This window comes from Cephus cinctus, unplaced genomic scaffold (assembly GCF_000341935.2).
Source record: "Cephus cinctus unplaced genomic scaffold, Ccin1 Ccin1_scaffold1328, whole genome shotgun sequence".
Taxonomy (NCBI): domain Eukaryota; kingdom Metazoa; phylum Arthropoda; class Insecta; order Hymenoptera; family Cephidae; genus Cephus; species Cephus cinctus.
In genome coordinates this window covers 1080-15666 of record NW_014333748.1, presented here as the reverse complement: position 1 = coordinate 15666, position 14587 = coordinate 1080, and the positions used below count along the sequence as shown (strand labels likewise).

Here is a 14587-nt window from a genome sequence, read left to right as displayed (position 1 = left end):
CCCTTTATTTTAGGACTTATAAGAATTAACAATGATAACAAAATAACAAAATGAAATGGTAATTTCGATACCAATAATATATAAGCCACGCGATATGGGATTCCTTAAGAGACGCGTGGATAAATGACAAGATACGATATTAAACGTTAGCTACCGAGAATTAATCTGTTGCCGATACTGAGTTACGCGTACGAAGATCGACTCTATCTACGCCCTGAGACGTAGTTGCTACACACGATTCTGGCGAATAACGGAACGGATCGGTTCGAGTGGCGGAATTAACTAGAATTATGGAATATAAAGAATATGGAACGTACGAATTCCCACAAAATAAATAATATACAATAGTAATATACGAAGCTCTAGAGACAAGAAGAAAGATATTTACAGATTCATAAAAATGATAATTATGCGTAGAGAATATCAATATCTTATTTAATACTGTAGGCTCTTCAACAATCTGCCTTGCTACTTATTTCTACGTCCTACGAGTCTATTACGGGAAGCGTGATAAACAGATTCTCTACGATTCTCCAGGGTCACCAAGAGTAAGGCGATAGCCGAAATATACTATAGACAATAAATTATAATAAATAGGTAGTTCAAGCGGTAGGTACGGAATCTTTTCCCACTGTACGATACGCGATCGTCTCCTAAGCCGAAACCGGGAGGAAAGTAATAACGAGATACAAGGTCGCAATTAAACAGTGGTTACACCGACAGAAAAGATTTCGTCCTCTCAACGACGAGACGCTTACCGTGAACGATACAAACTGGCTTCTACGGTACAACTATTCGGAACCGGCCAAGACGGCAAACTAATAGAGAATGAATATCTTCGGGAGTTCTTCGGGACTCGGAGCCAGCGCTAGCTCCCTCATCCCCGCCGGGCCCTCCTGGGCCAATCATCGACGTCGAAGGTACTCGCCAATTGTAGGCCCTCGCGCTAACTTCAAAACATGCTACTAGATTCAAATACATCTTACAATAATTGTATCAATAATTTCAATCAACTTAACCCTACGAGAAGGACGCGGAACGATATAACGTCTATAACCGGAGCCTCCTTGTAAACGATACAATGCTTTACTTTGGAGGACGGTTCCGCTATCTAATTCTTAATCCTAGTCCTCGCGACGGATCCTGTTCGCTGGGCTCGGAACTCTTCGGGATGTCGCAACTCGTTGCCGTAGCTAGGGTGTCCGGATACTTCGTCCGGAGTTGGTTCTCGTCCGGACTCCTGTCGGGACGGATAGGTGGCGGAGGGTAGCGACCCCTCGCACCTGGACAGCTTCTAGAGCCTTCCATCCTCTTCGGTACTGTTGGCGTTCCCTTCGCGGGACGTCCGTACTGGCGGTAATGCGAGATCGGTATGATCCAGTGCGATGTCTTATGCTGTCTCGGCTTCCCACTTGATTCGGGGGCCTTTGCTGCGGGGTGGAGGCGCCTGGTGACGTAGTGCGTCTCCACGCTCCCTCGCGGGACTGATGGCTACTTCCTTCGAGCGAGGCTGCGACTGATGGTCTGTCTAGGCGTGGCTGCTCTTTACTCCCTCGGTGAAATGTTGATGGTGGTGGTGGCCGGATACGAAACGTATGAAATAGTTGTACGGAATAAAAATAATTAATCTTATGTAATTCTACTACGATCTTGGACCCTGGAGTTCTTGGCCGGTACCTTTCCGGACTCTCCCGAGGGACGGTAATGCGTCCCGTATTTCAAACACGCTAGTTCTTTACTCGGGACCTTGCGACGTGAATTTTAACGTCACAACAGTAACGTCCAATTGAAGTGGAATACTTAAATTTTTGTGTATTTCTGTGAAACTATGACCGATTTCGAAATACCAAAGACATATTTCTTAGAAAATTCCCTTCCTGTTCGATTGATAAAGGTTTTATCCCGATCGGATACAAAATAGCCGAACGGCAGGGGTTGGAATGAAATGGTGCGTTTTGTGACTTTGTGAAAATTTCGAGAACTAGTAGTTCCGGAAGGAAGTTCATATTCCTAATTATGGCACGAAAAAGGACATCCTTCGGCAGTCAAAAAACACTCCCATTGCACCCCTGTAGCATCACTCTAGGGGGAGTTACACCCCCTTGAAGTGAAAACACTTCATTAGCCATAACTTCCGAAAGTGCCGGTCAATTTGGTCCAATTTCTGCGTGATATCAACTTTAACGATACTGCAGATTCTCACAAATTTATTGTTTTCGGAGACGATCCCGTGACGGAGATCTCGAGATATCGGAAGCGTACCCGAAGCTTTCCCGCCATTTTTTTTTAGGAATGCGATGAAATAGAAGTTTTATATTTATTCCACGTTGTAGCTAAGATTTCAACGATTAAAACGCGCTTCTAGACATCGAAGATTTAGTTTGTTAAGTGATTAAATTTTTCATTTGAAGAAGCGCCTAAATTTTGCGAGTTTCCCTCGAGGTACTCGGATGGCAATCGCTTGGCGCGCATGGTAGGGTAGAGGGCCGCTCGAGGTGCAGAGAGATCTGCAGCGGGGTAACCGGTCAATATCGTACGCTCCGCCGGGCTGACAATGTTGCACACTAGAAGTTCTTTAAATTATTAATTAACACTTTATCGACCGGTCGTGGTAGAGGCCGCCACTAAGTAGGTACCGTGGGAAAAGAAAACTTAAGTATTGAAACAGCGTAAAGAAGATTCAGAAAAGTCTCATCAATCAGTCAGCTCAAACGTTGAGCTCACAATATTAATGAAGGTGGCACGTACCGAGAAAAAATTGCACGGATTTGTCAATACACACTTGATAATTTTAAAGCTGCTGTTGAAAGTGGTTTAATTATTCACGATCACGATATACGGAGATGGGCCTTACAAGTTCAAAAAGAAATTGGATCTGAAGATGTAAGATTTAAAGCTTCTAAAAATTGGTTAGCGAAATTCCAAAAGGCTCACAGAATAGTGTCTAGAAAAATAAATAAATTTATTACTAGGAAAACATTGGAAAATACTTTAGGCCTCCAAATGATGGCTGATATGTTTGTTGCTGATGTGAAATCTTCTATATCATCAATTGGAATTGAAAATTTATATAATTCAGATCAGAGTGGGTTCCAATTAGAAATGCATTCTGGAAGAACATTAGCAGTTGAAGGAGGTGCAAGTGCAATGAAGTCTTTATGTTTTAAGCACTTTTTTGAAGATAATCATTATTGTCAACACTTTGAAGAATAAAATACTGTGACTTACAATTAATTATAAAAAGAGAAGAAAAAGAAATAAATCTTATAAAAATAATTTTTAATCATAGTTTCATTAAAAAATATTAATAAATATTGAGTACATACCCTGGTTTATATGAAGAAAAAAAGCATAAAATATATAGTTTTTTCAAAATATAAAATAAGGGTTGCAACGCCTTGGGTCATAAACACACCTCATATCTTCGACTTTTTATGACAAATATTTTCCACTTGGTTTTATTAAAAAATATCAATTAGAATCTGACATATGATAAAAAACAATTTTCGGGGGTAAAATTTAGGGGTGGTTTTTATCCCTTTGAAAAATCCTGAAACACCCCAACTGAAATATTTGATAGAGTTAATGGAAACGCTTTTCTTTATTTTTTTGAGCCCATACCCCGGTTTTTATGCAGAAAAAAAGCATAAAAAATATAGTTTTTTCAAAATATAAAATAAGGGTTGCAACCCCTTGGGTCATAAACACACCTCATATCTTCGACTTCTTATGACAAATATTATCCACTTGGTTTTATTAAAAAATATTAATTAGAAGTCGAGATATGATGAAAAAACGATTTTCGGGGGTGAATTTCAGGGGTCGTTTTCACCCCTTTAAAGTGGATGTCAGCACACAAAAAAAAATACGTGTCTCTTATTTTGTCGAGTACTACAACATATCAAAAAATTATTGAAATCGGTGGGGTCGGGTTGGGGGGGTTTCCTTGTTAGTCGCGCCCGAATTTACTCCCAGTACCGGCTAAATTTCCACTATGCATTGTGTTGTGCTTATTCCTTTTGTTCTAAATTAATGGAATTTTATTGATGTTTATACTTTATTTTGTATTTGTTTTATATAATTTATTGCCTTTTTAACTTACATTCATGAAATAAATTCAAGGTAATAGTAATTCAATTTTTTAATATTTAGTTTGAGTGTGGTATCTCTCGTAACAGTCACCCTTATGTAACGGAATATTACAAAATTTACATACGAAACATGTTCGACTTCTTATCTTTCTCGATGCACATACTCTACATTGTTTTTGGGGTTTTTTGCTTTTACCACTTGTCACTATTCTTATAAGTTTATGCTTCTTTATGCATGATAATCTTTCTGGATGATCTGATTTTGGTGCTCTTCTTGTAGGCTCTGAAGTATTTGATTTGTTAGTTGAGTCTGTTTCGTCACTTTGAGAATCAGTTGATGATACATCGGATATCTACGAAAGTGCCGCTTTGTGTAAAAATTTCTTGTATGTCATTTTCTTTCCGTTCAATGTTGTGTACGTTTTAAATGAATTAAAAAGAGCACAATTGATGAAAAACATTACAACTCGTTTGGTCCACTTATTAGTTTTTCTAAAAATGGAGTAGTACGACAGATATTGATCTGCGCGATCTACCCCCTTCATATACTTGTTGTAACTAATTATCGACTCAGGCTTTTGAATTGATATATGTGATTTTCTGTTTACACTTCCGGATTCCATTATTCGCGCCGAATGTATCGTCGAGAGCATGTTTACATTTCGTTTACCGTTATTCCATATTTGTAACAGAATATCGTTTTTTCTACGAAATGTAGCTTGACCATTTGAAAGAGTTATGTTTTGAAGACATTGTGGAAGACCTCTATTTTTCCGAATGGTCCCACATACCCGTACTTTGTTTTGCAGGAGAACTTCAGCCACATGGACACTGTTATAATAATTGTCCTGATAAATGTGATGTCAAAGATTTTTATACGGATCAATAACTTCTAGAATAGTTTTTTCCAATTTCATTCCTTGGCAAGCATACACTTGAAAATTACAAAAATATCCCGTGTGAGCTTCACAGACTGCTCTCACAAGTATGCCGTACTTTACAATTTTAGCAGGATTGTAGGTTCTGAATGATAGTCTTCCTCGCCACGGAATAATACATTCATCTAATGATAATTGTTGACAAGGTTTATATACATCAACAAACCTTTTCTTTAAATAATTTATAACTGGCTCAACTTTTACAAGTCTGTTTGAATTTGTGGATATATCTTCATTATTACAAAAGTGCCAGCTCTGGAATATCTGCATAAATCTATTTCTGCTCATGACTTTTGAAAAAAACGGAGTTTCGATGCTTTGCTCAGTTGACCAATAATCATGAAGTCTCTCTTTTTTTACTTGTCCCATTAGAACAATTAGACCTAAAAATTGTTTCATTTCTGGAAACGTAATATCCACCCATTTCTTCGTTTTTGAGATATTTTTATATTTATTGGTTACTTGATAGTGATATCTATTCGATTCTTTAACCAAATATTCCAAAAGGTCATCTCCAATAAATAAATTCACAATGTCCCTTACACTTGCTTCAGATTTTGGTAGAATTTTTATGCCTGGGATGCCTTCGAAAGGTTCCAAAATAATTGATTTGTCATCTGTTGACCATGTATCGATGTTTACTTCAGCGGTGTCATCAATACTTTCTGAATCGCTATATTGCAGTGGCAATAATTTTCGCGGCTTCCGAGTGTTGATAGAAGAATCACTGCTATCATCATTACTGCTATCACCATCACTGTCTATTTCTGAATAACTGCTATAGTCTGACAAAGCATCTAAGCAAAACTCTTCCTCTGCACGGTCTTTATCCATTAGAAACGGTAAGAAACTATTATAATTGATAAATATTTTGAGAGGTTAGTATAAAGCTGGAAATAATTAACGACGTTAGCGCTGCGAAATTATAAAAAAAAACAACCCACTGACAAAAACCGTCGATAACTAAAAACCGATTAATAGGCTACCGGTCGATAAGCGTTAGGAATCGAAAAGCCGATAAGTAGGCAACCGGTCGATAAGCGTTAGGAATCGAAAAGCCGATAAATAGGCTACCGGTCGATAAAGTGTTAAAACAATTTTTTCCATTTTTGAATTTTCCTTTGTTTTTGCATTTCTTTTTTAATTTATTTATTGGTTATTTAATTCAATGACTTTTCACGTTAAAATTTTTGCTTTTTCTTCTTATTGTTTTGTCTCTTAAACCTCTCAATTACAATACATAATTTAAATTAAGAATAAAACAACTGTCAAAAATAAAAAAAACCTTCCTATATCACTGGGAATGGTGCGAAGAAGACTGGGGTAGCTGTTTAAGAGCCAAAATGATAAGAAGAAAAAGTAAAAAATGTAATTTGAAAAATCTTCACTAGTTTTCGAACTTTTCTCAAAGTCCAAAAATGCACTATTTCACTCCAAACTCTGCCGTTCGGCCATTTTGTATCCGATCGGGATAAAACCTTTACCATTCGAGCGGAAAGGAAATTTCCTAAAAAATATGTCTTTGGTTTTTCGAAATCGGTCATTGTTTAAGCTATTTGCCAAATATTTTATATTCGTAAGTTCGTGCGTGTCGGATCTCATTTTGCCGCTAGGGCTGTGCTTGTAGCGTGGCGCTGCTTGTTTTCTGCGTAGCGACGACGAAATGAAGAAGTTCAGTTGCGCTTGTAGGCTTAAAAAGACAAAACAAAACAGTCGAATCATGGACATGATCAAACCATGTCAAAGTTGTATTATCATCAAGATTAAACATATTGACTCAAAGAACCCTATTAAAGCCAAGTTGCTAAGTAATGAGTGATGATAAAATTTGTGTTTGTTTCTTGAACTTATATTTGTTTGCATTTTAATTTAAAAGAGAAAATATGTGCTGAGCACCCGGCTTACAAGAGCTGCTAGAAAAAGTCATAGTTTCACAGAAATACACAAAAATTCAAGTGTTCCACTTCAATTGGACGTTATTACATAAGCAGCAGCGTGAGATTTACTAAGCAGTAATAATTGTGTTTGCATCAGCGTGTAACAAGTGCCAAAAAATGTCGAAAGTGTATGTCACGCCCTGTTGTTCAAGTTTAAATTTGGTCACAGTACAGTTGAAATATATCGAAATATCTCTAAAGGAATAGGTTTGGATGCGGTTTCTGAGCCGGCATGCCGAGTTGGTTTCAGTGCTTTCAGGCTGGCGACTACGGTTTCTTCTTTTCTTCTTCTTTTTCGCTGAACTTCTTTTACCCAGCCGTCGTTTCAAGTGGTTGAATACCGAGGTAACCGCGGATGAGAAGTGGTGCCTCTATGTAACCATAGTCGAAAGCGTCGATGAGTCGACACACAGGAAACCATAACCAGAACATAAATTTGGACTGCATCAGAAAAATGTAATTCTTAACGTTTAGTGGTACGTGCGTGGAGTCTATCATTGGGAGCTTCTTCTGGACAATACTACGATAAACGCCGCTGTCTAAACCGAACAACTACAAAGACTCGCGGAAGAACTTGAACGACTGTCACCGAAGCTCGACAATGTTCTGGTTGTACATGATAAAGCACGTCCTCTCGTGTCAAAAACAACACACAGATTCCTGCACCGACATCTATCGACACTCGAGAATCTTTGAAGGTGGGTGTCCGTTCTAAGTTGACAACGTGTGCGCCCACAATTTCCGTAAGTGACGTCATCAAGACCCCTCGATTCCAAGAATTTTCGTTCGATTCCGGGAATTTTGCGTCACATTCCGCGGATTTTGCGTTCCGTTCTAAAAATTTCGATCGAGAACCTTCTAGAAGCTTCGACGGTTCATGTCCGTGCTAAAGTCGCGGAGGATCGCTCCCAGAACCGACGGTCCTCCTGTGCAACGTTTTGATGGAGCCCCTTGCCCTCCACCTGGGGAGCTTTCAAGAAGCTTCAATGAACCCCCTTCCTCCCTCTCCGATCCGTGTAGATTTCAGATGGCAGCCTTCAGCCGATTTGACCTTGAACGTTATCTCGTATCGATTTCAGGAAATTTGTCGGCTCTAGTCAGCCATTCGATTCCAGGAAGCCTCCGTGCAGGTTTCGAAAGGCAGCCCCCGTCCCGAATATTTCGATGACTCCCCCGACCCCTATGCAGACTTCAGGCAGCAGCCGGACACTGTTTTGATCTTGATATTGAGGGTATCAAATTACTCACAGAAGATAAGCGACCATTTTTGCACTTCCGAATGCACGTCGGAAACATTTTGATGTAGAGTTCGAACTCAAAGTGTGCAATTCCGATAGGTATCTTATAGCTCGAACCGATACAAAATAATTCCAGGAAAACCTTGAAACCTTCGTATAAAAGATCCTTCGATGATGCACAGCGATCATTGTTATTCAAACGCTCAAGTGCATTATTAGTGTCACCAAAATGGATTCTGCAAAGTGTAAAAAGTTGATCGAGATCATGGAAGGAGAGTATAAACTTCTAAAGAAGGGATCATCGATTGCAGAAATTGAGAAATGAACAAAATTTGGTACTTAGAATATTCGACTTCTGAACAAAATTCCGAGGAACGTTGCGTTTACGACTGGGGAAAAATAAAATTTTGACAACCATTGGAATATTTAATTCGTTGAACGAAAAATTTAAACAGCACCTTTAAAAAAGAGGTGAAGGAACGGTGAGAGAGAGAAGAAGTGATAGAGTGTGTTGGGATGATTTGGAATCTACCTTTAAGGGAAGAATAAGGATTGGAGTGATTGTAAACTTGCGACACAAGTACTTTCCAAGGATCATTTCCTGGATGATGCAAGAAAATTGTTCATTGCTAGAGTGAAAAACACACTTCGAAAGGAGGGAAATTTGAAAGTCAACGTTGTCTTGTCTTGTAAATTCAAGAACATGAAAGGTAGTGAGATTGTCGAAGAACTAAAGTTCTTCAATACTAAGAACGAAGTTATTCTACCATCCACCGACATCAGCGACTGGTTCAACACAAATGTGCAGGAAAAAATACTGACTAAAATTGAACACTTTTAAGAGAGGGAAGCAGGCTGGTCATTGCTTGAAATTGAAGGACCGCGTTCTATAATCGGTTACCGTGCTGGGAGGCGGGTAAAGTATTGGCGAAATAGTTGAAAATAAAAGTGCGAAATGTGATAAACAAAAAATATGTCTGGATGAGGCTCATTCAGGCGCATCTTTTTTATGTCGAGGCTATTTTTTTGTACCAAAAAAACTTTTCCAGATAAAAAATAAATACGTAGTTGTTTTACCTAAAATAACATGCAAAAATCAATGTTACTCAAAACTGAAACTGCGTTTTCTCGAGAAGTACTTAACCGAATCGCTGCAAATTTAAACCACATGTTCATGACTCATTGACGGAGCCTATGATCCAGATCAGAATGTTGCAGCGCAAAATTGTTGTTAAATATTGTAATAGACAAAAAAAACTGTGTTTTCCACATTTTACCAAGCGAGGAAGTTTTTCATTATAAAAGTCTCATCAATATCATCCTCAATATACTGGTCCTTAACGTTTGGACAAGTTTTTAGCAAAGTTTAATCGCGATTAATTGAAAATTATTGAAGTTGTCGAGAGTTTAACGAAAGTCGGCATTGACACGCGACGCCGACTTGGCGATCGCTGCGCGCGAGGCGTATTCGGACTTTCTGGCCGTCTTTTATTTTCAACCTATTTGTACTATACTTTTACCCGCTTCTGAGCGCGGTAACCGATTATAGAACACGGCACTTCAATTATAAACTTGGCGGTGAACATAAACAAATATATTCCAATACACGGTGGTCTGTCCACCTTCATCGAACTACCAAAGGATGTGCAAAATAAAAAAGCAGTTGTGAACATTAGAAAAAGTAATCCGTATTGCTCTCTAAAATAATGTAAGCTTTATCAGTTCGTATTCCCACTTCAGCTCAGTGCTAAGGTTTAAATTTTCCTATTGGTTTTAAGGATATTCCAAAATTCGAAAAGTTGAATGATTTGGCAATAAATGTTTATGGAATAGAGTGCGATAAGCATAAGGGTAATAATGAGATAGTACCAATTTATCTAACTCAGCAATAATCAGATAAAGAAAGGATTCACCTACTTATGCTAGAAACGAAAATTTACTCGAATGGGGATGATATAGATTTCACAGATTGTAATGTTTACCACTTTGCTTGAATCCTAAATCTGTCTCGCTTATTGAGATCTCAAATTTCAAAGCATCATGGTTGTATCAGACTGTGCGATAGATGCCTATGCCACTTCACAACAGAAACTTCTTCCGAAAAACATAGACTCGACTGTACAAATGTAAATAAATCTAGAGTGGAATTACCAAATGAAAAGGATAAAATTCTAAAATTCAAAAATTATAAACACAAAAAAGCTGTACCGTTTGTTACATACGCTGACATTGAGTGTATTTTAGAGTCAGTAACTCATGTTTCTAAATCGTCATACATAACGGCCTATCAGAAGCATGTTCCACACAGAATTGCGTACTATCTACAATGTAAATTTGATGACTCCATCTCCAAATTTAAAGCTAATCGTGGAAATAATTGTATAAACTGGTTTGCGAACAAATTAAAAGAGTTAGCTCAATTCGTAGAATTTCACCTGAAATGCAACGTATCTATGAAACCATTGAATTTCCAACAGAAAAATGAATTTTATTCTACACAGACTTGTCATATTTGTGAAAAACCGTTCACATCTCGAGATGTCAAGCATCGCGACTATTGTCATTTTACGGGTAAATATTGAGATGCTGCGCATCAGAGTTGTAATTTAAATTATAAGAACTCGCATACCTTTCCTGTTGTGTTTCGTAACTTATTTGCTTATGATTCGCATTTCTTGATTAAAGCCTTAGCAATATTCTTCGAGGGTTCAATAAACTTATTGCCAATAAACAAAGAACGATATATATCCTTTACGAAAAGCTTTAAAGATACAATCGTAAATTTCAGATTTATCGAGATACTGTTGCATAGGATCGTTTTGATTAACGGATACATACGTTTGGCAGTAATTCATCGTGTCACTTGGCCTCCTTCTTCTTCTTTAATTGTACAATTTTGTTAAAGTTCGTTACAGATAACCGGACGGACTGTTTCTCGAACCTCATCTGGATCTTGACTAACGTAGAAACTATAAATGACGAGTTTATAAGGATTACTGTTCAGTCGAAACTATTTCACCACAGGGACATGATCGTGCATACTAAGCGTAAACGCAATGGGAAGAAAAAATCTCATCGTGGTAGAGGATTAGTCAACAGGATCATCAATAGTCTACCCGTTGAGTTACATTTACCCGGTTACCAGTACCGTGGATCTGGTACAAAACTAGCAAAGAGACACGCGCGAGGCTGTCCGGGCATCAATCCCATCGACGCAACCTGCAAAGAGCACGACATCGCCTACTCGAAGAATCAAGAGAGTCTCGAATACGCAGGAGCGGCGGACGAGGTACTGGCCCATAAAGCTTGGAAGCGCGTTTTCGCTAAAGACGCGAGTCTCGCTGAGAAGGCGGCAGCCTGGTCCGTAGCGAACGTAATGGGTGCCAAGTCGAAACTCGGTATGGGACTCAAGAAGAAGAAGAAGCCAAAGACTGTAACGCTGAGGAAAGTGATTGAGGAAGCCAAATGATCGATGATTCCTAGTAATGATACACGTCAAACGAGCAGATGGAAAGCGCAACGTCCGCACACCGCGGGTTCTACCCGTGCCGTCCTGTGTTTGCGGGTCTCAATGCAGCTGTAGGTATAGCCAAAGCTGTGAACGATGCAAATGCAAACAAGGAACAACTGAAGGAAAGTCAGAGGCACAACAAAACGACGGAAGCCATCGCATTAGGCAAAGGACTGCACTTGAAACCCTACAGAAAAGGACTATGCCTTCATCTGAAGCCAAAAAACTTGAAGTGAAAATACCACGCCGAGCGTTAACCGATACGGATCTGCTAAAGTACGCGAAGATCATAAAGATTTCACATTTTCGCGGATTTTTTATGGGGAACGAAGGGTGGGCCGTACAAGTACGAGTCGGCAATCGTCAATCTCGACGACGAAGATGGTCCAGGAACACATTGGGTCGCGTACAATAAGTTGAACAATCGAGTCATTTATTTCGATAGTTTTGGCAATCTTCGACCACCATTAGATCTTATCGAATATCTCGGTGTTGGTAGTGTAAAGTACAATTACGAGCAATATCAGGAGTACGATACTTTCGCATGTGGACACTTGTGTCTAAAGTTCCTGTGTGGACAAATAAATCGTAAAAACAAGTATCGTCTACATAAACTTGCTATGTAATTTTACAAGGTCAGTTGAGCAATTGCAATCATGGAGGATTCATTCACGTTAACTTTATCAGGAACCTCCTTTCTATACTCGAAGCTTAATATTTCCCTCCTATCGAGCTTTCCCCGTACAAAAATTACGCTCTGGGACTCATCGAGTTGCTGACCTTCAATTCCATTCTCAACGTGGACACAGATCACAACAAGCTCTACATGGGGGATGAAGTTATCACTATACCCACTGGTAGCTACGAGATCGAAGATATCCAAAACTACGTGCATAGTGCGTTGACGGATAAGAGCATCGTTATTCACATTAAACCTAACAATAATACGACTTTCGGCCCAATGATTCCATAGGTCGCTTGTTGGGTTTCACTTAACTCGTTCTGAAAGCTAATAAATTACACACGTCCGACGTACCAGTAGCCATTCTCAAGGTGAACGCCCTATGAGCCGAATGCGATATCACGATGGCCGCTTACATCAACGAACGTAAAGTGCATACCATACACGAATTCTTTCCGGTCGTGCCACGCGGATACAAGATCATAAAGGTGGTTGTCGGAATGTATATTTTTTTTATTATGAATAAAGACATAAGATGTAATAAGTTTTAAATTTATTTAACACATATACATAGTAGTTGAAGCACGAATACAAAGTTTATAGACATTGGAACTGTATCTGGTTGTACCGTCCGCCGAGATGACGCATGAGGACTCGATTCTCCTCACAGGCTTACATAATCTTCTTAAAGAGATCGTCGTCGTCGTTGAAAGCTTTTGCCATCCTTGCAGGTAGAAACGTCGAAAAGCTGTCTTCGACATTAAGGATCAGTCTCATCCCATATTTGGTTTGAACTTTTCTTATTCTGGTGATTTTGTATTCTTTCTGAGGTTCCAAATTAGTCAATTTCTTTGTAGGAAGATAGTCATCCAAACAGCTGACTTTGTTGATTGCTGAGGAATTCATTTTTTACTGTAGATCGAATTTTTTTAGATTTCGTAAAAGGCTGTTATAATCTCTTTTAGCTTCGATTAAATGTTTCACTTGTATTCCTTCATAGTAACTGTATTCGAACTCTAAGTTCACCTTATTTCCTCTTATTTAGCATCGGTCGGATTGTCACAGCAAACTAATGATGATACGTTCAGCTCCTCCTTTTATAGGAAACTCTTAAGGGTTAAAATGGTGATGGGAGATTTCGGAAATTTCTAGGAATCGAATCTCCTACAGAGATTCCTGGAATCAATGTCAAGGTCGATGCATCTTTTAGATGGAGCGACTTACGTTCTAGAATATTCAGATAAACCTTAGCCCTCCTCCGACGAAGTTGCGTCGCGCGCTTACGTATCTCCTACGAGTAATGTGACATCTCGGAGGATGAGGGACTGCATTCTCGACGCACGATTCTAGGAGATAACGTTGGGTATTACGCATTTGAACAACCGATACATAGATTTTTCTAGAATTACTTAGACCCCTCCACTGCGCTTACAGAAAGTTTGCGAGAAGCGTTTCGACTTGCACGAACCTGCACGAGGTTTCCAAGGTTATCCTGGATTTATTTTGCAACATTCGAGACGGGGGCCGCCTTTCAAAACCTGCACGGAGGCTTCCTGGAATCGAATGGCTGGCGAGAGTCGACAAATTTCTTGGAATCGATGCTGCATTCCAGAGGGCTGCATCCTCGATGCGCAATTCTGGAGGAAGGGGGTTCATCGAAGCTTTTTGATAGCTCCCCGGGGTGAGGGGCAAGGCTCCATCAAAACGTCGCGCGACCGACTCTCTGCGACTTAACGCGGACGCAAACCGTCGAAGCTTTTAGAAGGTTCTAGAACGTTCTAAAGGTTCTCGATCGTGTGTAATTCCTAGAATCGAGCGCAAAATTCCCGGAATCGAACAAAAATTCTTGGACTCGCACACGTTGCCAACTTAGCACAGACACCCACCTTCAAAGGTTCTTCAGTGTCGATAGATGTCGGTGCAGGAATCTGTATTCAGAATACCACAGCTATACTACTTACTTTATTACTATTACATGTGTATAATTTTCAGTATCATATACATTGTGACGTATTTTTACACGATCGACCTCACCGGAAAATGCAAGACCGACCGGCGCACAACTTACGCGATTCCTACGCGTTCCAGGCAACCCAGGGGCTAACAGATTTCACTCTCGAAATACTTTCCATGTCTTAACGTAGTCAAAGTATTGTTGGGCGCCAGGTTCCAAAACGGGAACCTCGTATC

General features: G+C 39.4%; 1 protein-coding gene across 1 annotated transcript; it reads left to right on the top strand.

The window, feature by feature from the left end:
* The first annotated feature begins 7042 nt into the window (after positions 1-7042).
* Positions 7043-14128, top strand: LOC112495127. The gene is made up of 2 exons (XM_025090239.1): positions 7043-7664; positions 11110-14128. The coding sequence occupies exon 2, from the start codon at positions 11233-11235 to the stop codon at positions 11671-11673; it is 441 nt and encodes a 146-aa protein (XP_024946007.1). The 5' UTR covers positions 7043-7664; positions 11110-11232; the 3' UTR covers positions 11674-14128.
* The last annotated feature ends 459 nt before the right edge of the window (positions 14129-14587 follow it).